The sequence below is a fragment of the Heliangelus exortis genome, chromosome 5 (genome assembly GCF_036169615.1).
Source record: "Heliangelus exortis chromosome 5, bHelExo1.hap1, whole genome shotgun sequence".
Lineage (NCBI taxonomy): Eukaryota > Metazoa > Chordata > Aves > Apodiformes > Trochilidae > Heliangelus > Heliangelus exortis.
This window is the reverse complement of record NC_092426.1, coordinates 9,813,154-9,839,460: the sequence shown is the minus strand read 5'-3', so window position 1 is coordinate 9,839,460 and position 26,307 is coordinate 9,813,154. Positions and strand designations below refer to the sequence as shown.

At 40.7% G+C, this 26,307-nt stretch overlaps 2 protein-coding genes across 4 annotated transcripts; one reads left to right on the top strand and one right to left on the bottom strand.

The window, feature by feature from the left end:
- Positions 1-1,345: 1,345 nt before the first annotated feature.
- Positions 1,346-9,738, bottom strand: XRCC3 (X-ray repair cross complementing 3). The gene is made up of 8 exons (XM_071745450.1): positions 9,588-9,738; positions 8,800-8,868; positions 8,299-8,436; positions 7,276-7,488; positions 6,108-6,262; positions 4,846-5,058; positions 4,130-4,176; positions 1,346-3,436 (listed from the first exon to the last, which is right to left on the bottom strand). The coding sequence occupies exons 2-8, from the start codon at positions 8,852-8,854 to the stop codon at positions 3,214-3,216; spliced, it is 1,044 nt and encodes a 347-aa protein (XP_071601551.1). The 5' UTR covers positions 8,855-8,868; positions 9,588-9,738; the 3' UTR covers positions 1,346-3,213.
- A 934-nt stretch (positions 9,739-10,672) lies between these two features.
- ZFYVE21 (zinc finger FYVE-type containing 21) lies at positions 10,673-25,857 on the top strand. 3 transcript variants are annotated; one of them, XM_071745451.1, is made up of 8 exons: positions 10,677-10,875; positions 16,704-16,754; positions 18,723-18,891; positions 20,660-20,735; positions 21,425-21,516; positions 22,278-22,331; positions 23,770-23,912; positions 25,093-25,857. In XM_071745451.1, the coding sequence occupies exons 1-8, from the start codon at positions 10,744-10,746 to the stop codon at positions 25,126-25,128; spliced, it is 753 nt and encodes a 250-aa protein (XP_071601552.1). In that variant the 5' UTR covers positions 10,677-10,743; the 3' UTR covers positions 25,129-25,857. The 3 variants fall into 3 exon arrangements, with proteins under 3 accessions (XP_071601553.1, XP_071601552.1, XP_071601554.1); XM_071745452.1 differs by lacking the exon at positions 16,704-16,754 and having other exon boundaries at positions 10,673-10,875; XM_071745453.1 differs by lacking the exon at positions 22,278-22,331 and having other exon boundaries at positions 10,682-10,875.
- Positions 25,858-26,307: the final 450 nt, after the last annotated feature.

Sequence of the window (26,307 nt, the reverse complement as noted above, 5' to 3'; positions counted from 1 at the left end):
TTGTCTTATCCCACAGAACTTTGTTAAAAATAATGTTCTGATTTTTTTTTTAACAAATAGCAGTAATTCACTGTGGTTTTTATCAAGAAATGTGTCGTGTGATTGTTCAATGTGTTCTACTACATCTGTTTTATTAATTGGTCATAATAATTTTTATGGTCATGATAATTTTTATCTTACCAAGCACAAATGGATTTGGTTCTACTTTTCCAAAGCAACGTTTCCAGAACCCTCTCTGGTCTTTCTGCTGTAAAAGGCCTCTTTATCTACAGGTTAATTTGGAACTGTTTAGTTTCTCAAGTGTTAATGTTTCTTTTCAAAGTGTAGAAAAATATTTAAATGTAGTCTTACAATAATACATTCTGGAATGTAAATCTTTGTAAAAAAAATATTTTTTTTTTCCCTGTATAGAAACAAATCTCAGTTGTGAAATCCAAAGACGAATAAAGCTGTATAAAGGGAAGGTTTTTAGATTGCATTTATTAACCCTGAAGCATGGTTCAACACCTCTGATACAAAACTCCAAAGGAGGCAGATGCCTTGTTCAGTTGTCATGAGGGCATTGTCCCCAGAGCTGCTCTAATGTCAGATGAGCAACATTCTCAGTCTCTGGCTGTTCATGTAACTGAAGAGTGGAAACTGCAGGTGAGCATTGAGCCGCTGTGAGGGGCTGACTGCAAGCTGAGGGCTCAGTTGCATTTTAGAGATCCAGGTCTTGTGTATGGTGAGGAGGTAGGAAACAAGTTGTAACATGAAGCCTCCAGCAGGACAGGTCACTAAGAACCAAGATGGGACATGTCAGGAAGTCTTGCTCAGGTAAGAAGTTACTTAAATTTGTTGGTAGAAGTGTTTTTCACCAGTTAAGCATGGACTTTTGTGACAGACCCAGCTGACCTTCACACATTTGATGCCTGCAAGCAGTCAGGTTGCAAAAAAAGAACTATCAAAATACTACAAAACTGAGCCTTAGGACTGTTCTGAAGACGGTTCCCAGTGAGATGAGCTCCTGGGATTAGGGCCTGGGCTTCGATGAGGCTGTTCTGTAAATGACTGGGTTAGGGTTGACTGACTCCCAGTTATCCACTACATCCCTGTGGTGCTTAATTATTTTATTTTGTTTTTTTTAATTATCAGATATATCCAGTAGGATGAGTACTGTATTAGCTAAAGTTCCAGTCCCAGATAGGCCAGGAATGGAAGAGAATTATTTGTGTTATCTATGCTCTATTAGTTTACCTTAATTAAAACTGTTAGTTATGGAACATAAGGATTTGAAGACACAGGTAGCCATGCCTTGGACTTAAAGTGCTCTTGTTTTTTCCTGAGATAGAGCACACAGACTTGTAAGCTTCACAGATGGATTTTATTAAAAAACACCAGAGACCATGGTCATTTTCAAATACAGATAATTACAACATTTTAGAAAAGAGATTTAGAGACAATTTATTATGCTATTTGCACATCAAATCCCCTTTGATGACAGAAGGGATCTCAAGGCACTGAAAGCAGTTTATCCATCTTGCTGCTTGGAGTTTCCTTTCTTCAGCTTCAAGGCATGACTGTGCCTCTTCTCAAAAACTTCCCTGAGGTAGTCACACACTCCCTTCCTACTTGCATCATACTTGGTTGTCTTTTGAGAAGTGCCTGCTGATGCAGGGACAAAACTTTCCCTTTCTGCCACCCAGCAACATTCTTCCACAAGATGGTTGCTCTGCTGTATCCCTAAAGAGTTCTCCTAGGGAAAGGTGGAGGAGGTGGCTTTTTCACTGAGATCACGTACCTGGAGAACACATCAGACGTGTCTGGACTTTTACCAAGTGCCAGTGAGCTCCCTTCAGCATGGAGTTAGGGGAGAGATTTTTATTGTTTATACTAGAAATGTTCTCATTTGCCAGAAGAACAGACACAGAACAACCTGAGACTGGCAGCCTTCTTGTTCAGGCAGCCTGGGGAAGCAGGTAGAAGGAGGAAATCTGAAAGCTTAATAAGTGATATGAGTGAGCATCCTACACTGGTAAGAGCAGGCACCCAAGTGACATGGCAGATGAGGCCTAAGACCTTTGGAAAATTTGCACTGGGTAACTTCCTCCAGCTGGATTTCGTACTGAATGTTGCTATAAAAAGCAGATGTAAGCAGTAGCGTGAGGACAAGAGAAAAAGATGGGATAAATAGTGCACAGATGCAAAGAAAAATAGCTAAAGCTCTTAACAACAAAAATAACCTGAGATGAGAGCTCTGTGGCTGGATGAAAATATCCAGAAGTGCCCTTCAGAAGCACAGCAAGCTAAAAGCCCAGCAATAAGGACAGAAGACACGAGGGAAAAATCTAGAAGCTGAGCAAAAGTGTCATCCAGATCCAACCCAGAGCAGTGCTGAGGGTCATGATCAGTGGCCTTGCACTGAAACCACCTCCTTACTCAGCTCCTGAGACGGGCAAAGGGAGCAAGAGGTGGGGGGAGTGTGGTTTGTTATTTTTTAAGTGGAAGAGGCTAAAGAGGGGAGGGAACTGGAAAGCAGGAACAAGGTAGAAAAGAATTACACAAAATGTGCAGAATTTCCATGATGTTGGATACACCCACAGAGCACAGAAGCAGTGCTATATGAGTACTGTAAGAATTTTAATTCTTACAAAGATGTTTAAATCAAGTATCTTTCTGGCATTTAAAAAAAATTCTAATATTACTAACAAGTGGTTTTAAAACAGGATAGCTGCTGTGTGTTATTTCTGAGACCCTATAGATAGAAGAATGGCCATATGTAATGGCAGCATGATGCCCAGAAACAGCATTACCTGGCTGAGGTTGAGTCCCTCTGGTGTGGGAACAGGACAGTACAGAGCTGCAGGAAATGCTGTTTCTAGATCAGCATGATATGAAACAGAACTAGAAATCTGGTCTCCCCTAGCATGGGCATTGCCACATCACCCTTCATTGTGCAGCCTCCACCTGCCCACAACTTCACTCTCCTTCAGAATACTTCTTTCATGAGGAAAAGCTGATGACATATAGTATAAAAAAGATTTAAGTATATAAAGTATATCTTTATATAATATATATATAAAGATACAAGTATAAAAAAGATCTTCCTTCATGATGTAGACAAGGCTTAATGTCATCATAGCATTTAAGTATTTCAGCATCCATTTCCTTTAATAGTAGTTCTTTGTGAAGGAAAGCAGTTCTGATACATTTTTGGAGCAGAATGCAAAGGATTTATTGTATTCCTCTTACACCTTCCAATTTTACTGTATAGTAGCAAGAAGATGGAGGGAGATGAGGAGCAAAGACTACTCTTAAAGTCCTCACACTTCCAGTGTGGTGTGATACAACTCCAGGTGACTGTTGAGGCTGTGATACTCTGCTGGCCATCAATCTCATGAGCAGTTGATTTGCCCAGGTTATCCCAAGTGCTGGAGACACTCTGTTATCCACTACACTATTAAAAAAAAAAAAAAAAGGCATTAGAGATTTCTGAATATATTAATTTAATAGGAAATATCTTCACTTCTCTTGTAACAAAATTACACTAGAAGAAACTATCTACTCATTATATATTTACTGTTTGCTATATTTAAAACTGTAGCTCTCTGAAGACATTACAGTGTATACTCACAAAACTTTATACTAGCAAGGCACCAGCTGGCACAGAGGTGTTTCTTTAGTGCCATTGAGTCAAGATTATAGTTAGGATTCAAACAACAAATACGTATGTTTGAATCCTCTTAATATCTTCATTCAAAAGATACTACTTTTTAAATTCTTTTTCCCTTAGGGAACTAGCAAAACCAATCAGTAAGGTTTGGTTGCTATGGATTTTTTTAAGTAGACAGAAAATGCATTGTTACACTGGAGAGAAGAAAAGATGCAAAAATTCTCTTGTGTAAGCAAGTGCACCAGCCCTTAACTCCAGGGAATTTCTTCCTCCTAATTTGCTGACTGGGGCCTGCCACAGAAGTGGGTTTGACAGTTCCACTTTACAGCCCATTTGGTCACTGCTGAACTCCAGCAAACAGAGCACTGCTGGGTAAATGCACTACTGCTCTTAACACGCTCTGCTGGCTTATATTGGAGCTATAAAAAACAAGAGGTTAAATGCTGCTGTATGACATTTCTGTTGTAGCTGACTTACCTACAACTGCACTGAGCAGCTTCTGAATTGCTCACTGCATCAGTCACCTAGAGCAAAAAAACAACATTTGAGGTTGACCTGTAGCTGTATCTTTAGCTTTAGCAAGCAAAAGGAAGCAGGGAAGGGAATGGAGCCAAGGAAATCAAAGTTATTGGATCACATATTAAGCCAAGTTTGAACACCCTTATTCTTTCAAGTCAAACTAAAAGGGAGTTGTGAAGTACATCTGTTCAGCCAGCTACAACTTGTATGAACTTAACTACTACTAGATGCTTGGCTTATAACAAAAAACAGAAGGCAACACACCCATCACCAGTGTTCCAGTGCTGTAGCTGTAGATAAAAGCCCAAATATCCAGAAGGTATCCTGCTGTCAATGGTTCAACTACCTTTGAAGCCCTGCTCAATGGAGCAGTTGGCCTGTAACTACAACCTAGAAAAATCCACACATCTTGACTCTCTCTCATCTCTTGATACTGTGATTCTTCCATACAAATTCTTCACACAGTACAGCAAATTAAGTTTTAAGTATTTCTCTAAATATAATGTATGGAACAGATTACTTTACATCCACAATCTTCCTTAATGCTATTACACTGACAGTTTATTTATTAAGACTTGATGTAACACGTTACCTTCTGTTAGAATACAGAAGGACCCTCTCCAACCCCTTACACAGTCCCCATAAAATGAGAAGTAGGTTTGACATCCTCATACCTGATTAATGCACATTATTGGAGTCCTGAACCTGGTGCTTAACCTGTGAAGCTGTGCCCCAAACGTCTGCAAATAGCGACCCCGCAGAACGGAATCTGAGGCTCCAAATTCACACCGGAACAAAGCAGCAATGGAGTCAATGACCACCAACCTCACCATGCCTCTTGTGAGCAGGAGGGAAATCCTGTTAGTAATGCAGTTGTGAAAGGTATCCTACCACGAAATACAAACAGCCACTGTTAAAAACATTAAAATAGCTCTGTTTGTAAGAATCGAGATAGTAATTAAAGGTATTATAGCTGAGACACAGGCTGATGGAGTTTCTAAGAATAAAGTCAGTTTGTGGCTCTTTTAAGTCTCACTAGTAACCATTCTGCAAATGTCTTGTAGTTTTACCTGAAGAAAAAAAATAGAGATCAAACTGCAAAGTAAAGTTATCTGCAGCTCTGACTTGAGATTTTGAAATGTCTTTATATAATTGATTTAAGATTACCACACTACAATCCTGAACTGTTCCTGTAGCTTGGCTGCTACCTGGACAACATAGGGAGTGAGTAGGAAGCATACCAGTGTACAAGAGTTCTTACAGTTCTTAAAAACTATGATAAAACCCCTTAACTGAAATAATGAAACAAGTGCTACTTTCAAGCCTTAGAGAAAAAAGACTTCCAACATTCCATCAATAAAGAGCATGCTAAGAAAAAGCAAAAAATGGGTTTATGAGGCAAGAATGCAGTACTGAAGTTTGTATCTTCTCTCCTGTTCTGCAATGATGTGTTACAGGCAGAGGGACAAAACAGCTGCACTGCTGTGGTCATGCTGTGCCATCACCTATTCCAGGCATCATTTTGTGCACCCTTTCCTCCCATCTGCTTAAAATGCAGTTTAACAACTCCAGAGTTACACTGCAAGTTACCTGGAACACACACCACCTTTTGCAAGTAGATTTATATCTTGTCTTGGAACTTAATGGAGCTCTCCCTAGGAGCTGCAGTAAAACTAACAATAAGTTCAGTTCTTAATAATAAACATCACAACATTAAAAAACACTGCATGATTCACTCTAAAAATATGAGTATTTATTTTTAATTATCTTTGACAGGTTCTTTAATAGCAAATTGCAGAGATTAAGTAGTATTTGTTACAGATTTTAGTTCACTTGTAGCATGTAGAAGGCTCTCCCACACAAAAAAAAACCCAAACCAGTGGCTACTTGATTATGGTGTTATAATTATGCATTAATTATTTGTGTTATTACTTACTAGGTCTGCTGCATGCTCAATAAAAATATTGTTTCCAAATTTGATCTTCTGTATTGTCTCAGCTGGAACATCTGCACGCAGGTTATGCTGTTGGTCTATGAGCTGCTGCAAGCGTTTGCTTGGGAATGCATCTTCTGTGCAAATGTAGACAGCACCTGTGGCCAAGGAAACCACCTTGATTACTACATCAGGGCCCCTACACAGCATAAAAATGAAATTATGCATCCTGCATTCAAAAGCTGTACATATGCACGTGGAAATTCATGTTACTCTTTTTGCAGCCGTACTGAAACAACGATGAACGACAGAAAACAAACAAACAAAAAAAACAATACAAAAAGAAAACATTCCCATGATCTTCCTGTAGATTCCAGTCCTTTTTTTTTTTTTTTTTTTTTTGTGCAGGGTTTTTGGACTCTCCACTAGGTGACTCCTTTTGCACAGCTCCAGAACATCTGACTTCCTAACTCAGGTGATTACAAGCACTGTAATTTATCCTACCCACAAAGAGACCAACACTGCACAGTTTGCCTGTTTTGGTCAGAAATCCAAAACACAGCACTGCATATACTATGAAGAAAATTAACTATCCCACACAAAACTGGTACAACTTGTATTTCAACTCATTTCACTCACTGAAACTCTCTTGGTTTAAAATTTACATACAGTACTTATTGCCATTATTTGTAAACCAGATTAAAGAAGATGAGGCATCCAGTCTCAGTCCAATTAACACTTCCAGAAAATGGTGGATTAGATAAAAAGCATTATGCTTCAATCACATTACTGTGAGTGATGCCTGTATATTTTTACTGTGATTTCTGGTTTACAAGTACTTATTATTGTGAAGAAAATTAACCATACACAAAGATGTTGGGAAAACCAAACAGAAATACATGCAATATTTTATATTGCACCACTGTGGCAGGCAGGGGAACACCACCCAACAGTAATTCTGTATTAAATTATCTTGTGATGTGGAATGCACAGCATTCTTTTCTCTACATAGAGATGTGTTAATAACTCATTTACTACCAGTGCTACTACTGCAGAAGGTTTAAGACATGCACTGGATATGTGCATGTACTTCAGTGTACTGATGGTGTTCTTAAAGACTGTTTATTGCCACAAATGGCAAATTAATCAATAGTTCCAGGTCAGTACTTACCAGACTCTAATCCCCCATATTTGTAAGGATACTGCACACAAAGGCAGAGCTGTAAACTAATCTGAGTCTTCCCAGCAGAACTTTCCCCAGCAAGTTCTGTGATTCCCACTAAAGGAATTCCACCTTTTAACAAGTTATTGAGGACTGAACATCCCAGGCTTAGCTTCTGGTGTTGGGAGCTGAGATGATCTCTGTCTTGGTAGAGCTGAAGTGCTGCAAGGTTTTGGATTTAAAAAAAAAGAGTCTAATTTAGTATCTTTTCAACATAAAATGACACAAGCCCCAGGTTTCAATCTACTATGAATACTTTGCTGATGGGAGATTTTTTAAATTCTGCCTGGTCCTTCCCCACCTCCCCTTCCCATCAGGGGCTACCAACTGGAAACCCCTTTATACTTTGCCATTTCCTCTTCTCAAACTTTTATTTCCTTTCTCTATCACTAAGAAGTCTCTCTAGAAACCTAAACTGAGAAAATATTGCCAGCAAGGTTCAAGAACAGCAGTTTTGGAAATGGAAAACTAGAGCAGCCCATGAAACAGCACAGCAGGGATCTGGCCAAGGTCTGAAGTTATAAGCAAATGACAAGAAAATAAAGTAAGTACAGAGCTGCCATGAAACCTTTGTACTTAAGCAGCTATTAGGTCCTGCTTGGTTTGAAATGAGGTGTTTATATCCACTCAGTTTATAAAAGTTTCTATGTACTGTAACAGTTTTTCAACCATTCTTAGTCCAAAAGGGAGAGAGAACCTTTTTTCCTCCAATCAGGTTTTCTAGACTGGAGAATCACAGTGTCCTTTTCCAAGCAGTTTAGATCCTGATGAATAATACCCATCCATTCCCCCCTACTTTCCAGGTCCCAGGGGAGCTCTCATTAGGATAATTAAATAATTCACTACAGCATAACTAAAACACTTGTCTTTTCATTTTCTGAATCCCATTACTGTGTCAATGAGGAGCCAAAAACCTGTCTTCTACCAGTGACAGCACTTTAAGATTTAAACACAGCAGGTTTTTTGTATTACCTGTAAGCATGCTATTTCTCCTCAGCATGTGAGAGACTGTTTTGAGTAAGCACTGGATATCTGCACTGGAGAGCTTCATCAATCTTTGCAAGTCTGCTCCAGAAAGATTTAAAATCTCTTTTATTGATCTTATGTCAGCTGAAATAAGAAGAAGTTTTATAAATACTTTTGGCTGGATTAGTCTTATGCACAGAAGAAAAAGTTTCCCACTTTCTGCTACTCATTTACTCAAAGTTTGCCTACACCACATTCTTGTAAGCTGGGCAGGCAACATTTGCTTTGAATGGATGAGCATATGCTATAAAATTGTTTGGAAGATTATTAATGAAGCATAGAGAAAAGCCATCAATTTTAATTAACAGAAAGCCTGCTCATTAAATACTTAATCACAGTTCTAAAATGCTGCTCTAAATCTAGAGGCTTCCTCCCACAATCACAGTTATTGAAAGGAAAACACTGTGGTGACAGACCTATTAACAAGATACTGGAAAATTAAGTTACCTTTCTTAAGGGCAGCAATTACTTTAGGGTTCAAGTCACACTGGTCCCAGTCCATTCCCTGATACAGCACTGGAATGAATTATCTGTTATTAAAGTGGCTTTTACCACATATATATGCAACAAGAAACAAGCACCAATGAACGTGAAAAAAAAAAAAAAAAGAAAGAAAAAAAAAATCCTGCAAACTTAACAATATATTTATGTCAATCTGAAAGAAAGAACAATGATTCAGCACACTGGCTGAGGTCTTCTCAGTTTGCACACATGCTACTAACGCTTCAGGTAGTAACACTTCAGTTACATCGCACTTGTGCTCTCAAGTTCATACATATGCTGGAGAGTTTTTTCTGTCTTTCCTCTCTCTGTACCATACTTTAATTTTCAAATAGACAAAAAGACCTCACCTGCGTGCAATCTGCAATGTTCCAGGGCTATGGGATAGTCAAATATGTTTCGATTAGCTGAATGAAAATTTAGTTTTAGAGCATTCAAATCCGTTTGTTCCTTGTAACAACGTTAAACGATCTTCCTAACACTTCCACCTCAAACGCTGCACTACAGCTGCCTGGAAGAGCACGGTGGGGTTTGTTCCTACAACTCAGATCAGCTTTACCAAGGGTTGCAGCAGACACGGATGATTAATACAAGAACAGAGGATTTAATGAACAATCCCTTTTCTAACATGGGGGAGGAGAGGTCTCCGCGGATCCTGGTATCAGGGCAGGTGCAGGAGAAGAAACAGTTACAGTTACTTTTTAAGAAACACCAATTTAAAGCGACATTCTGACCTGAGCTGAAAGTCCAAGCTTACTGAAAATGATCATGATGATGATGATGATGATGATGATGACGGCCTCTGACTGGAAGGGCTCCAAGACATTCCGTGCCCTCCCCCGGCACGAAGCGGCTCCATCGCGGCCGCCGCCTGAGGCGCTGGGGAGAGCGGGGACGCCGCCAGGCGCAGGTTACCGGGAAACCGGGAACACCCAGGCCCCGACAGAGCCCGCCCGGATCCGCCACTGCTCCCGGCGCAGAGCAAGGTGAGGGGACCGGCCCCTCGGTCAGCGGGGAGCGCGGTGGGGGTCGGCTGAGGGGGAATCCGCCCGGGCTTTACCGGGAACCGACTCGCCACAGGCAGCGCCTCACGGGAGCCTTCAGCGGGGCCCGGAGGGTGAGTACCGGACACGGGTTGAGGGAACGGCGCCTCGGGGCCGCTTCCTGCCCGGGGACGGGGACGCGGCCGGAGCGGCCTCACCACCCGCAGCCCCGTCCGAACGTCGCGCCTGAGCCGCCGCCACAGGTTGCAGCCAATCGGCGAGCAGCTTGCTTTTGACGTCACCAGCCACCGGCCAGTCACAACTCCGCAAATCGCCCCCTCCGTCAGGACAACCAATGGCAGGGCGCCGCTCGGGGAGGGGGCGGGGCGCCTCTCGCTCCCGTGACGAGCTCTTCCGCGGGGCCAGACGGGGAGTGGCGGAAGAGGCGCGGTAGCTACTGCCGGGGCGAGCACGGGCGGCCCGGTAGGCCCCACAGGGCGGGCGCTGCCCCACCAGCAGCAGAGCCTCCCCAGAGCCGCTTGCCAAGCCCGCTCCGCCCGCGTCCCCGCTCGCTGATCGGCTCCCGCCCTTCCTCCATCGCGGGAACGGGGAGGCGCACACGCCGCCGCTTCCGGTTTGCGGGCCGGGCTCTTCCTGTTGCGCATGAGCCGGGCGCGCCCTAAGGGGCGGGCGAGGATTGACGTGCAGCCGCGAGCCCTAAGCCGCACGGGATTGGCTGGGAACTCCGGGCTCAGCGTTCTATTGGGCGTTCGCGGCGGGTGGGCGGGGACTCCCCGCTCGCCGCTCGCCATTGGCTTCTCGCTACGCCCGTTCCGAAGGGGCTCGGCCGCCATTGGGCAGCGGCGCTGTCAGTCGCGAGTAGCGGTGGCGGAGTGTGCGGGGGAAGATGTCGGGCTGCGAGGCCCGGGACGCCAAGAAGCTGGTGCGCTCCCCCAGCGGGCTGCGCATGGTGCCCGAGCACCGCTCCGCCCGCAGCCCCTTCGGCCTGGACGAGCCGCCCTGGGTACCGGACAAGGAGGTATCGGTAGGGGCGGGGGCTCCGCGCCGTCCTGCCGTGGCCGGGGAGGGGACAGCGCGGGGACAGCTCCAGCTGCTCCTCTCGGCAGCCGCCCGCGGGCTCCTCGCCGCCTCAGGGGCCGCTGGCCCGCAGGTAGCAGGGACGCGGCTCCCCTGGGTACCACCGCCCCGAAGGGCCGGGAGCCGCGGGTGGGGATCGCTTTTATTCCCCTTTCTCTGTGCGTCCGTCTGTCCCGGCACCTCGCTCCGCCGGGGCAGCTCCGGGGCTGGGGGCAGAGGAAGCGGCTGTGCCGGCCTCGGGGAGCCCGCCCGGAGGTGAGGAGAGGCGGAGGGGCTTGGGTCGCCTCACGGCACAGGCTGAGGAGCGGGCAGCCGAGCGGCATCGCCCAGGTCTGGTTTATTTTAATTGTAAACCGCAGTTCTGCGTCGCTTGGATTAATGGACTGAAAAGGACAGGACCGTCACTCATCAGGGATGCGTGGCCCTGTCCACAAAATTGAGTGAGGAACTTTATGAATTAAAAGTGTGTGGCGTTAATGTTCAGTGAAGCATTCGCTTTAAATGCTTATAAAGGTAATTCTGATAACCACAGCGATTAAAAAAAAATCTAAAAAAGATACAAAGTCTTAAGGCAATAAGGTTAATCTAGAACATCCTTTCTGGCTTCCAGTATGAACTTTCTTGGTGTTAGATGATTATCAGATGACTCTGATGACTTCGTTAAACTTTGCCTTTGAATACTGTTAAAGTGAACGATGTGATCGTGATGTTACATTAAATTCGATGTAAGATGCGTTATTTGCTGCCAGCCCCTACAGCTAGATGCTCACACAACTTAGAATCAGTTGTTTATTTGTTGCCAGCGTTCTGTGGTGTGGATCCTTGCCAGTGCATTTAAACGTGACCGGAGATGTATCTTTGATGAGCCAATATGAGCCATTAAGCAAAGCCATTCTTTGCCAGATGCTGACATGGTTGGTCTGTTTTGTGTGGGAACGCTATGTGCTCTTTTCAGAATGAGGAAGAAAAGTTTGTCTTTAAGTGGCATCTCTTGAGAGAAAAAGTTCTGGGTAAAAGTCCGAATTTCAGAGACTCTGTTCTTCTAACACAGCTGCTACAGCACAGACTTAACTTTCACTCTCATAAACTGCATAGTTAGGAAGTTGCTGGTTTTGTCCAAAATAACAACCCTTCTCTGGAAAGTGATGCGAAAGTCAACTTATTTTAAACAAGAGATCTGTTAAAATATCTTGTGGGAGTTTTTTTCCAGTTATTCCCTTCCGTAGTTAGAAAACAAAAAGCATATTTTCCCTGCTGTTGAGCTGGGTACGTGCCTTGTGTGCAGTGTAGGTGAGAGAAAGGGTTTGGTGATGGGAGCTGAGCCTGGTTTGAAGGTGCTGGCACCTTACAGAGTGCTGCCCTGGGTGTGTTGCAGGTGGGGTGTGTGTTTATCAGTGAGGCTGTAGCAAGTCTGAGCAGTTATTGTGCAAGTGGCTTCCCTGTGTGTTGGGTGATGTCGGCTTTGGTTGTGTCCGTGGCTTGCAGCACCCTGGGTGCACCCACCTGGGCTGCAGGAATTATCATCAGCAGTGAGTATTGTCTGTGTAACAATTAAATTGAAGTTAGTTTTCTCCCTGACCTTCTGAAATGTAGTCTTATATTTCAATAAACCTTGATTATCAAGACTAGCCACATTTTAAAAAAATAAGGTCTTTTTAATGCAGTTTAGCACTGATTTAGTGACATACTAATTGTACCATCTTAATTCAACAAAAAGTTGTTTGAGGATTGTGGTGGCATTTATTTAAGCTAGTTAGGTATATTTAAGAATTAAGTCCGTGTATTTTAGATACATCAGTCTGATGTGTGTTGTTAGGTTCAATTTTATATTAAACATATTTATGATAGGCATTAATTCTCCTTAGAATTCATCTTTTTCCCCTGCAGTCTCTTGGTCAGCAGGCTGATGACACTGATTTGGTATTGATTATTGGCTTTACATCAGACTTGGTGATACTTGGTATTGAGAGGAAGTGTATTGTAGGCAGACATTAAGTCATAGTCTTAATCTTGCATTATTGTTATTTTGTAAAAAGTTATTTTACAGGTTTTCTTAAAGTGCATTGAAATTCTGGCGCTTTGGTTAATTATTACCAAATTATTATTATTAATTAATACCAAATACAAAACTTTTGCTTTAAATACAGCAGGAATACAATATACAGGGAAGCATATAAACCCCATGCTTCATCAGTATTATGAAATTGAAAGACACATTGTTATCTAAGTAATAAATTCAGTAGAAACACTTGTTCTAGTTACCATGTCAAGCATAAGTTATAAAAAAGAGTTCTTAAGCTTTTCATCCATTGCAAGAAACTGGTATTAGAAAATGATCTGGCTTTTCAAATATGCTTTCTTCTGCTGTGTAGCCAGTAGCACTCACCAAACTCAGTAGCTTTATTTTTCTTAATGCAGGAGGATTCAACTAGCATATTTTTTAGAAGCAGAGCCACCTAAGAATTATGGCAGTTAGTTATGTGAGACTTACATAGCAGCAACATATGTTTCAATTTTTTTTAGTTTTATGTCATGAGATTTTAGTCTAAAAATACCAGTTATTTTTAGGAGTTTGAAGTGTAAGACAACTACAGAAGACTGTTTTAGGTAGTGTTATTTGTAGTATAAAGAACGAATTAAACCTGGGAGAAGAGGTTAAAAAGTTGGTCACTGCATGGGCCGTTTCTAACCCCGGATTTCTTTTATCATCCCCAGCAGAGCTCAGCTGATGATGTTCCCATTAAGGAAATCTGGGACTGGTTACTGAGAAAAATCTGACTGCTTGGGTGCAGAGGTGCCAAGCCCGGTGCCATCCAGCTGTGTATCAGAGCTTTCTGTGCCTGAGCAGCGCTCTGTGCTCAGGGATGCAGTGACAGGGATTCCCTGGAGCTCTGTGTAGTGGGATCCGCGTTGCTCAGGCGCTGGAAATTGGGTGACAGAGCTCGGACAGAGCCGGGTAGCTCAGGCAGGGAGTTGCTCCTGTGCTATTGTGGTGTCAGGAGGCATCGTAAGCCCCATCTGCTGTGTGTATGTGTGTGTGTGTGTGTGTTTGCACGGGGGTGTTTGCAGCTCTGGCATCAGCTGCTTCGGTTGGGTGTGTTGCAAGATGTGATCTGATGAGCTTCTGAACTTCCAGAGTTGCCAAAGTTCAGTGTGTTAATGATCTCAGCCAGGTGTTCCCTACCTGAACGGCTTTGTTACTCTTCATGCAAATACAGCAAATGAAGTGTAACTATAGCTTCCTCCCCACCTGTTCTCACCTCTGGTTGGATACAGTGTGTTTTGCAAATTTTTATTCATAATTAAGCGATGTGTGAGAAGCTTCACTCAGTTTGCAATGGACTCACTCTCACTATTTATAAATTTATACCAAGATCCAACAATACACCTATCCAACAGAATACCTGTTTTTCCATTTTCTTCGTGTTACATGAAGTACTCTGGTATCAGTACTAGTGGTATGTTGACTGAATGTGACATGAATACTCTGGTGACAGGCATTTTTATTTAATTCCTTTCTTTACATCTTTGTGTTCCCACTTGAAAAAAATAATCAGACCTGCAGTATTTTTAAGAAGTCTGTATCTTGAAGACAGGAAAAGTAACTCAAAGATTATGTTTCCTTCTCTGTAAATGTGATAAAACACTTGGAGCAATAAGGCTTAGTTCAGTACTCATGCACTTTCTAATTCTGTCCTCATTTGGTTGAATAGGAAGAATTGACCTTTCAAGATGTTCCTCAATAGTGTTTTCTTCCCAGGCAATGTAGAACTTGATATTACACAAGTGGATTAACTTGATTTTGGGTTACTTAAAGCAGAAGTGCCTTTAAGGAAGAGTGTATCGAGCCTACTTGTGTTAGAACATTTTTGTAGGAAAGTCCCATTTTGCACTGCCTGCTGCCATATGCTGTTTGATTTGTGGTTTATTTATAACGGATTTCTATATATTAGGCAGTGTTGTCATTATAGGTTTGGAACTCAGGGATATATTTCTGTGGAGTTTGTATGAAATAAGGGAACAGATAATGTTGTTCCTTGCTGAAAAGCAACTTGTATGTTTAGCCTAACAATCTACTTAGGGCAGTATTCTGAAGAGCATTCTTTTCCTCCTAGTTTGTGGCTTGTGTTTTCTAATTTCTGGCCAGAAAAAAAAAAACAACAACATGAAAATGGCTACTGGTAAATTCAGAGAATACCTAAATTCTTGCCTGGTCTAGTTCCCCAGACAAGCTATTAAGTTACACATATGAAAAATTAAAACAGTAAATCCAGACCAGTGTGAAGTAAAATGTCCTATTAGCTGTGGAGTACTCTGTATTACAGAGATGAAACCTTGGGAATGCTGAAGTTGGTTTATGCTGGAGTTTACCCATCACTGAATGTTAGAATAATCTTTTCTGCAGCCATTGTGAAACAAGGTGGTTGGATGCCTTAATTCAGTATCCTATTAGAAACAATTCAGAGACACTTGTACTGCTCTTTTTTTTAAAATGGGATTTAGAAACATAGCTTACTGTATCAATCTCTGCAAATAGCTATTTATGTTCCATTATGCTGCAGTTACTCTCTAATTTGTTACGCTTCTGTTTAGACATTGGAACGTTTCATATAAACTGTTGAAAATTATTAACAGTCTTGTACTTCAAAAGAAAATTAAAGCTTCCTAAAGAATTTTTAATTTAGCTGTTGTAACCTGAGGGAATTTATAGAAGATAAAGGGTTAGGTATTGAAATGCATTAATTAAAGGGATAAGATGATTACTTTGTTCTCAGCAAACAACACCTTTTCATCTTGGGGTGTGTTTGCAGATTATATTCTGCTGTAGTCTGGGGCCTTTTAAGAGTTTATCTTCCTAGAATGATAAAACTTACTATATGATCTAACCATGTTCTCCTAATTCAGATGTTAGGCATAATTTTGCCTATGATTAATGTCTGCAAATAAATGTAGCAATAATTGCCTTATAAGCCTTAGAAGGTGGGTTTTGATATGATGGACAAAATTATGTAAAATCTTGGTGAAAATTCAGTGATCTAATATCTGAGTGTCAGCCCTTGGGTAGGTGACTTTCTGCACAGAAAATCTGAATTGCCTAACAGTCACTTCTTGTAGTTTAGAAAATCAGAACTTTCACCCTTTAAGCTCTTCTTAGTTGTGAGACAAAAACTTCTTTTTTGTTTTTTGTTTTTTGGTTTTTTGCCTGGCTTTCCCTTTGGTAGAAGTGTGGGTGTAAGATTGTTTTGGGAAAGAGATATTTCAGGAAGTGACATTTTGTACCCGGAATGAAAATTAAGTTTTTATTGGCTTGGAAGAAAACCAGGTGTCTCCTGGTGTCTTTCAAAAATATGTAAGTATTGAGAGCATTAAAATACATAAACTATTCTAGAGAGTCAACAGTATGTCACAGTATAATACAGTGAGGCTGATGAGTTACATAAAATAAAACAGTTGGCTCTGTAGTGTCTACATAGCCAAATGTAATTAAGTACTTCTGAAATGTACTTTTGACTGCTGGCAAGATGCAGTATTCCTTAGGGCTAATGACTTTGGCAGCTTTTCTTTGTCTTACAAATGGGGTGACGTTATTTTGCTGCGTAAATATTAAAATAAATTAAAACCATACATAATGAAGATATAATGGATGGAAATTTGTTGGAAGATGTTTCTTTTTAGGGCATAATATAAAGCTCTGTCTCTATATGGTAGGAGGATTAAATATTCGGAAACCTAATTTGTAGGTTAATCTTAATTTGTACTGTTTTCTAGTGCCCAAGATGTATGCAGTGTGATACAAAATTTGACTTCATAACTAGAAAGGTAAGAGAAATAATTGAAATGTATAGCATTAACTCTTGCAAAATGGTAATATAGGCTTCTCTTGATTCACAATGTAGAAGATTTCAGTAGAATAGCATGCCAAATCCCATGTAGCTTAAAGTAGTGCTCTTTTTATTCTGCCTTTTCTTAGTAGAGGTAATTTTTTTTTTTTAATTCTGTTTTTTTGAAATAATCTTGTTTCTTGATGTGTAACACAGAGTTTTTCCAAATTACTGGGTACCCACAGGACTTACATTCAAAGGAAGAATTAGAGGAACTCAGGGTGGAGTAGGCTGCTAATATCAGTACTGACATAGAAACCAACTCAGTTGTGTTTTTGGAGAGATAAAATTAGTTGTGGAAATATAAGCAAAAATGTTTTCAGTACTGACATAGAAACCAACTCAGTTGTGTTTTTGGAGATAAAATTAGTTGTGGAAATGTAAGCAAAAATGGTTTCAGGAATAACAATTGTAATCTGACATTGAAGAACCATATTGTTAGAACGTGGAGAACAAAAACTCAGATTCTCCATCTATTCTAAAAGTAAAGCAGGATTTATTTCAGGTTTGGAAAAGGAAATTTCTGTAGTAGTAGAAAGTATAATGATGGCTGTGAGCTGGAAGTAGACTCTGTCTAAAAAGAAAGCACAGACATTGTATGTAAATTATGTTGATTGCATAAAAGTAAACAGGTCACTGGAGTGCATGTTGGTGTAGGGAGTACCACTTCTGGAGGACATTCTGCTGATATTCAGGTGTCTGCATGGAGATGGAAAGCAGCCTACCCAAGAAAGCCCAGTTATTTTTCTTGGGGGGTATCATTCCTCTGGATAAATACACCTCCAGTGTCTTAGCATGTGCTTGTGAAAGTGAAGAAAGATGTGGAAGTGTGAGTTGTAGTGCATTGGGATAGTGTTTTTTTAACTTGCTGCTTGGAGGGAGAGGGAAAGAGAATTGCAAACCAGACATATTAATATGTTATGCCAGATAGGTGTGAATTTTCTGGAGGCCTGAAGAGCATTAGGATGCCAGGTAAGTGATCCTAGTGCTCCTAAATCATAGAGTTTGTGTTTTACCTTTTAGTTGGACAGTTTAAGAGGATGGTTGTTGGTTGCTTAGAGATTGAGAGCACCGAGTCATTAGACTGCTGTGTTTTACTTGGTTGATCATTGGGATGTAAATGGAGGAAGTCATGGGAAATAGGTACTCCAGAGAATTTTTCATAATACTTGGAAGAAAAAAAAACTAACATTGACCAAAACTGCAGCATATCAGCTCCACGTGTCAAAGTCTTCAAGCTTGCTTTTATTGCCACAAATCAGTTCCTGCTTGCCTGGGAATACTTGTTCTGACAGGACAACTTGAGTCAGGGAGACCTGCTGGGACTGTCACACCCCAACAGGGATTTGGAGAACACACCAGTTGTTGCAGTTAGTGAATGTGCAGTGTGAAACACATTGCACTACTAGCTCTGATTTTGCAACTTCATTGGATTTCTGCTGTGCTGACTGATATTTCCATGGGCAAAACTTGAGAATAATTCTAAGTGAAGACCAGAATCTCCAGTTGAAGTTTCTCAAGATCTTTGCTTGGAAGTGGGAAGGAGTCTAGAAACCACCCTTCTCTTGTGTATTTATTAACAGTAAGGTGAAGGTTTTTTTGGACACTGGAGAAGCCCTTTCAGTGTCTTGTCTGGTCTGCTTTAGAAGCATATTTACAGAGTGCCAACAAAGGTGAACAGTGCTGCTCTTCACACTACACTCAGACCTTTGTGTTCAGTCCTGAGGTTTCTGGATACCATCCTAGCAGCTAAATGTCCTTTACCTGTCCTTCAGCTCCTGTGTTTCACACATGAGGAACTGTTCTGTTTCTTGGGGAGGAGGATATCGAATGTATTTTCTGTATCAAATTATTCCCTAATAGTTTCCTGTGTAAATAAATAAGCAAAATGTTTTCTCCTGCTTAGCATCACTGTCGAAGATGTGGAAAGTGCTTCTGTGACAAGTGCTGCAGTAAAAAAGTGCCTCTGCCTCGCATGTGCTTTGTGGACCCTGTGCGCCAGTGTGCTGAGTGTGCACTCATCTCTCAGAAAGAAACAGAGTTTTATGATAAGCAGCTCAAAGTGCTCATGAATGGTAAGGACTGAATGCACACATGTGCCGGGTTGATCTTATTTACATTTATTCAAATGGCTGTGATAAACACAGACAGTGAGAGTAATGCCTTTTGTCAAAAAAGGCCACAGTTTTGTCTCCTTTACTTTTTTGTTGCCATGCTTCCTATTTGCCTACTAATTCTGTGTTATACATTTATTTAGAGATTTTTTTCGCTTTTAACTCAATGTTTACAAAGAATGATTTAAATAAAAACCAAGCAATTTTTAACGCCTCTGTTCTCAGATGTGTGCAATTGGTGTTTTTGTTAAAATAATACATCTTTTAGCCAGATTCCTGTTACATTAAATAAGGATGAAAAATACTTAACAATCGAGGATATTTTTAATATTTTCTAACAAGAGACTGTGCTTGTTTAAAGCTTCATCTGTGAGCTTTGATCTTGTCTATGGCCTGCAGCCATGGTTGGTGGCAGATTGTCATGAATGGTCAATTTTGCATAGCATTAAAACTACATGCAATACAGTAATTTGTGTTCCAGTTACATTAAGAAAGCTGAGTCCTCAGTTTTTAAAATATTCTGTGAGTGTTCAGTTCTTTTGATGGGCTCTCAAATTTGAGCATGGTGCCAGTGTGTATAGTCAGTAAGCTAAACCACACGTCTGCTTAGCCTGAGTGTTCCTAAGGAGATTCTTGCTTCAGAAAGGAGGATGTTCATTCCTGTAACACACAAACAAACCTTTCTTCACTCTGCTCTGCAGGTGAAGGTGTAGATAAGGTTTTAAATTAAATTGAAGACTTCTTTTTAAAAAGCAGCTTGTTCTGCTTGCATTTGTGTTACACAATTCAAGTCTGAAGTTGTTCCTGACTTGCAGTAGAGCCACAGATCTTTGCCGGAGAGGTGGTGGTTGTGATGGCCTTTGGGCAGTTTTGCTGCTGTGACCTCTGTCTCACTTCAGCAGCAGCCTTTGGGGGGTCCATGCTGAGGGGCCAGTGAGACTGCAAAATTGTGAAATAGGCAGTGAGGTGAAGCTCTCTGAGGTTCGGATTGTGGAGATGGATTGCAGCCCATCTGGCAGGGCTGCATGGTGCTGTTTTTTCATTTCCCAGACCAGCAGTACTGGGATTAGGTAATACAGGGTGCGTGAGGCATGGAAGAAGTAAAGTGGTTAGGCTTGTAGTCTGCTTTATTTTAAGTTATGAATCACTTCACTAATGTAGTTAAGATGGTTTTCCTGATGTCAAAGGAACTGTTTTGCACAGAAGAAACATAATACAAAGGCTGGATTTCATTGACCTGCAAGTAAGGCTGAGGTAGCCTTCAGTAATGAAAAAGAGGTGCACAGGACAAGTGTTTATTAAGCACAGACCTGGAGGTCACATCCTGCTATTAGATTCTTCTGACAGATTTTTCTTATTTTTTAAAAAATATTGAAACAGTAGTTTGTATTATGGTGACAGGATAGGGTCTTCAATTTCCTCTTTTCATCATCTCCAAATCTGTTCCCGTTTTTTAAAGGTTTATTTTAAGATACCTGTATTTCTGTAACATGTGGGAGAAACTGGATAGTAATTGTGATAGGTCCTGCAATTCAGAACATGACAATTCAAGATCAGCTTTTTATACTTCAGTATTCTACTGATGTTAATCAGTGCAACATGTCAATTAGTCTCTTAATTCACCCAATTTGGTCTATTAGGTGCAGTAACTAAAAATTAGTTATGCTTTTTGATACTTGAATATACCTTACTAAACTTGGCATTAGAATACTATAATATTTATTTCCAGGTGCTACATTCTTTGTAACTCTGGGAACATCTGATAAATCTGAGCTCATGGTTTGTCGACTCTCCAGCAATCAGAGGTGAGAAAGATAGATAGAAATTGCACTTTTAAACTATATTATTGATGCACTTATATTTTGTTTATGTTATTAGATAATAATACAGCTGTAGGAGTAAAATGCTGTGAGGATATTGGAGAGAGTAATCTGGCTGAAATGATAGGTACAACTTCATTGGAGTAAGTTTGAATTTACTAACCATGTGCTGTGGAATGGTGGCTCTCCACTCCCTGGTAATGACTCTTAGTGCCACTGGAATACAGAGTTTTTGCCAGCTCATAGGAGGAGGGGAAAATCTGTAGTCACTGAAAAAAAGCTCATTTTGTAGTGATTGTATCATTGCATCCCATTGTTTAGCATTGCAGCCAAAGCATTACTTTGGTCATCCCTATAATATGGTTGCCTAGAACACTTCCAACTCTGAGTTTACTTCTGCCTCCAGAACTTTGAAAGAATGCTTTTAGTATTTTGAAAGGGCTTCCTGGAAAACTAAACTATTTGGCTTAGTAGTGTGGTATTTTTTTTCAAAGAACTTCAATGAAAAGTAATTTTTGCTGCTTGATTTCTCTCCCTCCCCATGCAAAGAACATACAAGCAGTCAGTCACTGAGAGATTGTTTTTATTTTCTCCTTTGTTTTTGACTTGATGTTGTAGACAAATACAGGGTTGTTTTTGTTTTTTTAAAAGTTTTTCTTTTGTATGTTATGTAGATACCTGGTTTTGGATGGAGACAGCCACTACGAAATTGAAATTATACAGATATCAACTGTTCAGATACTTACAGAGGGATTTACTCCTGGAGGTAATACATATTAACTATAAAGAAAAAAAAATATGTCAAGGTGTAATTATTTTTCAGGTTAGACAGTGCATTGCTTGTTTATTGGTAACTTAGAAGCAGCTGTGTTAGTTACAGCTGCTCTCAGGATAGTGTGCAGTGTGTGGAACCCATGTGGCTACTGGGATTTTGGGAGAAACCTAAGAAAAGGTGGCTGTCATCTGTTGCAATCCTTTCTGTTGGCCAAATATAAATATCTATTGATTCACAAGCTTATATGAGAGAACTCTTAGTCTTTGGCAAATGCCATTTCAGAATCTAGCTGGGATTTCTCTTCTACTTGCACAAATGTGAGGGGAGTGACAGAGAAACTGGTGTGGGGGGTAAATAATTAAGTTATGCTTTCTTCATTTCATTCAAGATGAAGGAGTTGCCAAATGAAACAAGTAACTTCTGAATCAGAGGGCAGCTACTTACAGCCTCATTTCTTACCAGATTTTAAAGTATTTCAGGATGAACTTGAGTATGATTTCACTGAATTGAGAACAAACAAGGTCAGGAATTTTAATAATTGTTCTTTAGCACCTCTGTCACTGCTGGAATTTTCTAATCAGACAGGCTGTCTGTGCAGTATTCAGTCAGTGCAGCATGTGAACTTTATTGAACTTACATTGGTGTTCCAATCGACCTGATATGTTGCTGAGTTACCTAATGCTCCTATAATTCCTTGTTCATTCCTCTTCTGACTGCTTTATCTTTTTGCCTGCCTGCCTTCTTGATGGTAGAAAAAGATATTCACACTTACACCAGCCTTCTGGAGAGCCAGCATATTACTGAAGGTATCACCAGTACCTTAGAGCATGATGCACCTCAGCTTGTTGTCATGTCCCCCCCTTCCATCTTCCTTTGCAGTGCTGGTGTTTTGCTTGGTCTGTAGCTGTTTAACTGAAGACAAGTTGTGTTCAAATCCAACATTTATCTATTCCTTCCCATCTGTCTTTAATAATCTGAGAATGAATGTTCTCTAACTTCTTGGAGGAGAGCGGAAACATTTGTGGCCTTCTTTCAACCACGTGTGCAGTTGTCCATGTTAGAAGGGAGAAGGGAAGATGAGAAACCAGATCTTGAGTGGTATGCATGACACATCACCTACTTCAGCAGTTGTGCTGATTACCAGAAATTAAAAATACACTTTTGTGCTGTCCAGTAAAGCTTTGCTCTGAATAAAGAAACTAATTATTGGCTTGCACATCTTTAAAAGAAGTATGACCTCTCGTTGTGTCATGTGTGCTCTGCCTGACTGGGTAGTCTTGGGATGCCAGGCATAGGCAATCTGGTCAAAGCTGTAGGTGTTTGATTTCCACTGATTTATCTCTAAGTAGTCCCCTAATCTGTAAGTCTGACCAGGTATCTGGAGGGGAGCAAGCAAGGAAGTTGGATTTCATTTTATCCTACGAGAGGAACAAATGGCTGCTTTTATAAACACTGCTTGCAGGGCTTTTAATCAGGTTCCTTAGACTGAGATTTGTCTGTTTGGCTTCTTGGATATTGCAGTAGTGGCCTCCAGGAGACCTCTCATGCAGACACTTCCTTTTTTTAGAAAGAACTTTTCAAAAAGTGTCCTTCTGCATACAGTAATGCTCTTCCTGGGGCTTAGTTTGTGCTCTACTACTCCAGGGAACAGTGCCAATCAAGCTGACAATTCTAAACAAAACTTTTTAGTTTCTCTGTTTCTGCTTTGGTTTCTCTTAATCTCTGTGCTGCTAGAGCAAAAGTGATACAAACATCTCACTATCACACTGCTGTCAGAGCAATGCCTTTCATAGTGGATTTCCTTCAGGAAGTTTGTAAACATCTTTCCATTTTCCTGGTTTGGAGGGACTTCTGACAGCTGTGCCAGACTTTGTACCAAGCAGCCATCCCTCTTGGAGATCAGTCTAACTGCACATTAGTAATTCAGGTTACAAACATCAGCCTATGGCACAAAACTCTGGCATCTACTAAAGAGAAGACGTGGTAATATTAGAACAGGAGGGTATTCCTAGCACGTGTAGCTGGTGGCTTTACCTTAAGTTACCTTGGTGGTAGCCAGAGAATTAAAAGATACTGAGCCTGCACGTTCCATTGCCTGGCATTATCCCCAGTGATCCCTGTTTGTTGCATCTCCAGTTGCTACTGCTTTGGATTAAGTGCTGAGAGTTCTCTTCAAACATGCTTACTGATCAGAAGTTGAGTTACTAAGTAAGTTGCTGTTCAAGATTATTCTGCTTTTTTCAGGAGGTAACAGTCGTGCCATAGGTATGATTCTGCAGTACAAGGTACCAGGATCAGAGGAGCTAACGCAGATGAAGTTTACAGCCAGCGAAGACTTCAGCTGTAACAAGAAGCTGTCAGCAAGCTGGTTGGCAGCTATGCATAAGGTAAGCACAAGAAAGCTGAAGAAAATCCTCACATGGGGTGCTTTGCAGCAGATGAGAGAACATGAAGCATTAGGAGTCTTTTTTTTCAGTTCTTTTTCTTACTAATTTTTATTCAGGGATTTTAGGGCCTTGTTGATTAAGGAAAGAGAAGCTAGTGATGGCTGTTATGAACAAATTGTGTGCCAGGATCTAATGTGTACCATGAGGTGAAAAGAAGACAGGAATTAAGACTGTCACGTTCCTTAGGGTTTTGTTACTCACTGCAGAACCTGCATTATGAAATACTGTCTGGACCCTCAGCTCAGGTACTTTTTTTCACTGCTTCATGATGGCTCAGAAGTGGTGTTTATTTCTGAAGAAAGGAACAGGAACTGAGGCAGGATCCTGTGGAAGACTGTTTCATCTTTTGCTCTTAGACACTGTATGGCTAATGAAACCAAAGTTTATTATATAATTTCATAAGCCAAAGTTATGGGAGACAAAAATCAAAATGACCCCAACTAGTTCTGACCTTTATTAATCTGGTTAATAATTAGAACTGTAACGTATAAGCTCTCTGCAAATGGCAAGTATGTAGCTCTTTGCCTCTTTACCACTGTTTAGGTCCCCAGCCACCCCTAGCCCCAGCTCAGCACAGTGCACTCAGACTCTGTGTTGCCTTGTGAGTACAATTTAGCATTTCCTTAAATCTGTTCTAATTCATCTTGCACAAGCAGTGCAACTGCTGCAAATGAGAACCAGTATTCTGTGGGTAGCCTTCCCCCTGCTGTCCCCTTTGATGGGAGTTCTGAGTAACTGTTCTGAGCAGTGAGACTTTCAGGGGCCCCAGTTAACAGCAGGTGAAAGGACTTGATGCTAGAGACTGCAGCTATGTTCCCAGCACAGGGGGTGCTTGGTCCTGTGGTTTGAGACAAATGGAAAAACCTCACCAAAACACTGCTGGAGAGAAGCAGAAGTAGGAGGGACATAGAACAGAATAACATTGTTTACTGCATGTGTTTAGGCAGGTCACCAAAATCTTAGAAATACTACTTCTGTCTTTTTCCTTAGAGAAGTAAAATAATTAAGGAAGAACTTAAAACCTTGGGTTTAACAGAAATTTTCAGTGGGGTGCAAATGAGATCCAGTGGCTCCAAGTGAAACTTTAATTAACACAGAGATGTTTTTGTCTTCATGTCAGGCAACAAAACTTCTGTACGAGTCCCGGGACCAGTAAGAACAGCAAACTGTTGGCCACCTGAGGGAAAACACCAGCCTCCATGGACCTGCCTCTCCCTTTTTGATGATTTGACAGCTGGTAACATTTGCTGTTCTTGACTTTTTCTCATTCCAGTGTGGTTCATTGTGTAAGAACTGGCAAATGCAATGTGAGTATTTTTTTGAACCATGAGTATTCACTATAGTGTGCAATATGTATACAATTAATGCTTTAAACAGCCTCACCTTTTAAGACTTTGTATATTTTGTTAAGCCTTTCCTGGCACTTAATATGAAAGTGACCTGCACTACAGCTTATGTACAGCACAACTTTTATAATAACAATTATATATACTGTTTGCTAAAAAAAGCAAACAAATGTGTATGTCTCTTCTGCAGAGAATAGCTTTTGGGCATAGATCTCAGGTTTTTCCCTCTATCCAAATGTTTGAAATCAATGTACAGTAAAATCTGCCTTAGATATGATTTTATAGAAGTCACTTGATTTTTTTTAAAAACATTTCATTTTGAACATCTGAAGATTTCACCAAATATCACCAAATTTGACTTAATATGAACATGATTTTGGAACTTTCCTTCTGTGATAAATAAGCTTCCAGAATAATTCTTAGTTTTGTATTTTCTTTTTGGTAACTAGCTTTTGTTAATCTAACTGTAATGCTATTTGAAATTGTATACAACTTAATGTACAAAAATGAATAAATTAATTCACTTATTTAAAGAAAAATGAGGTGATACTTGATTTCATAATATACAACTTCTTTAATGATGCATACAGTGTGTTCTCTAAACTCAAACTTTGGACTTTCTATCAACAGCACCCTAATTTTTGTTCTGTGTGTTGATAATTGATTCAACTCATGGGATGAATCCTCTGGCTACATGTGCATTAGGAGTCTTTTTTCAGTTCTTTTTCTTACTAATTTTTAGGCCAAATGTGCCTTTCTTTTGCTGTTGGTAAAGATGGAATAAAGGAGCACACAAAGCTCAGTTGCCAGCTCAGTGCAAAGGACTCTCTCAAGAGTTTCTAGGCAAGTATTAATCTGACACAGCTGGAATACTGGACTCTGTGTTGCCTTGTGAGTACAATTTAGCATTTCCTTGAATGAATACTGTCATAAAGAATTTCCAAAATTGTTTGGCAAGTCATTTTCTGTGCAGCTGATAAAACAATGAG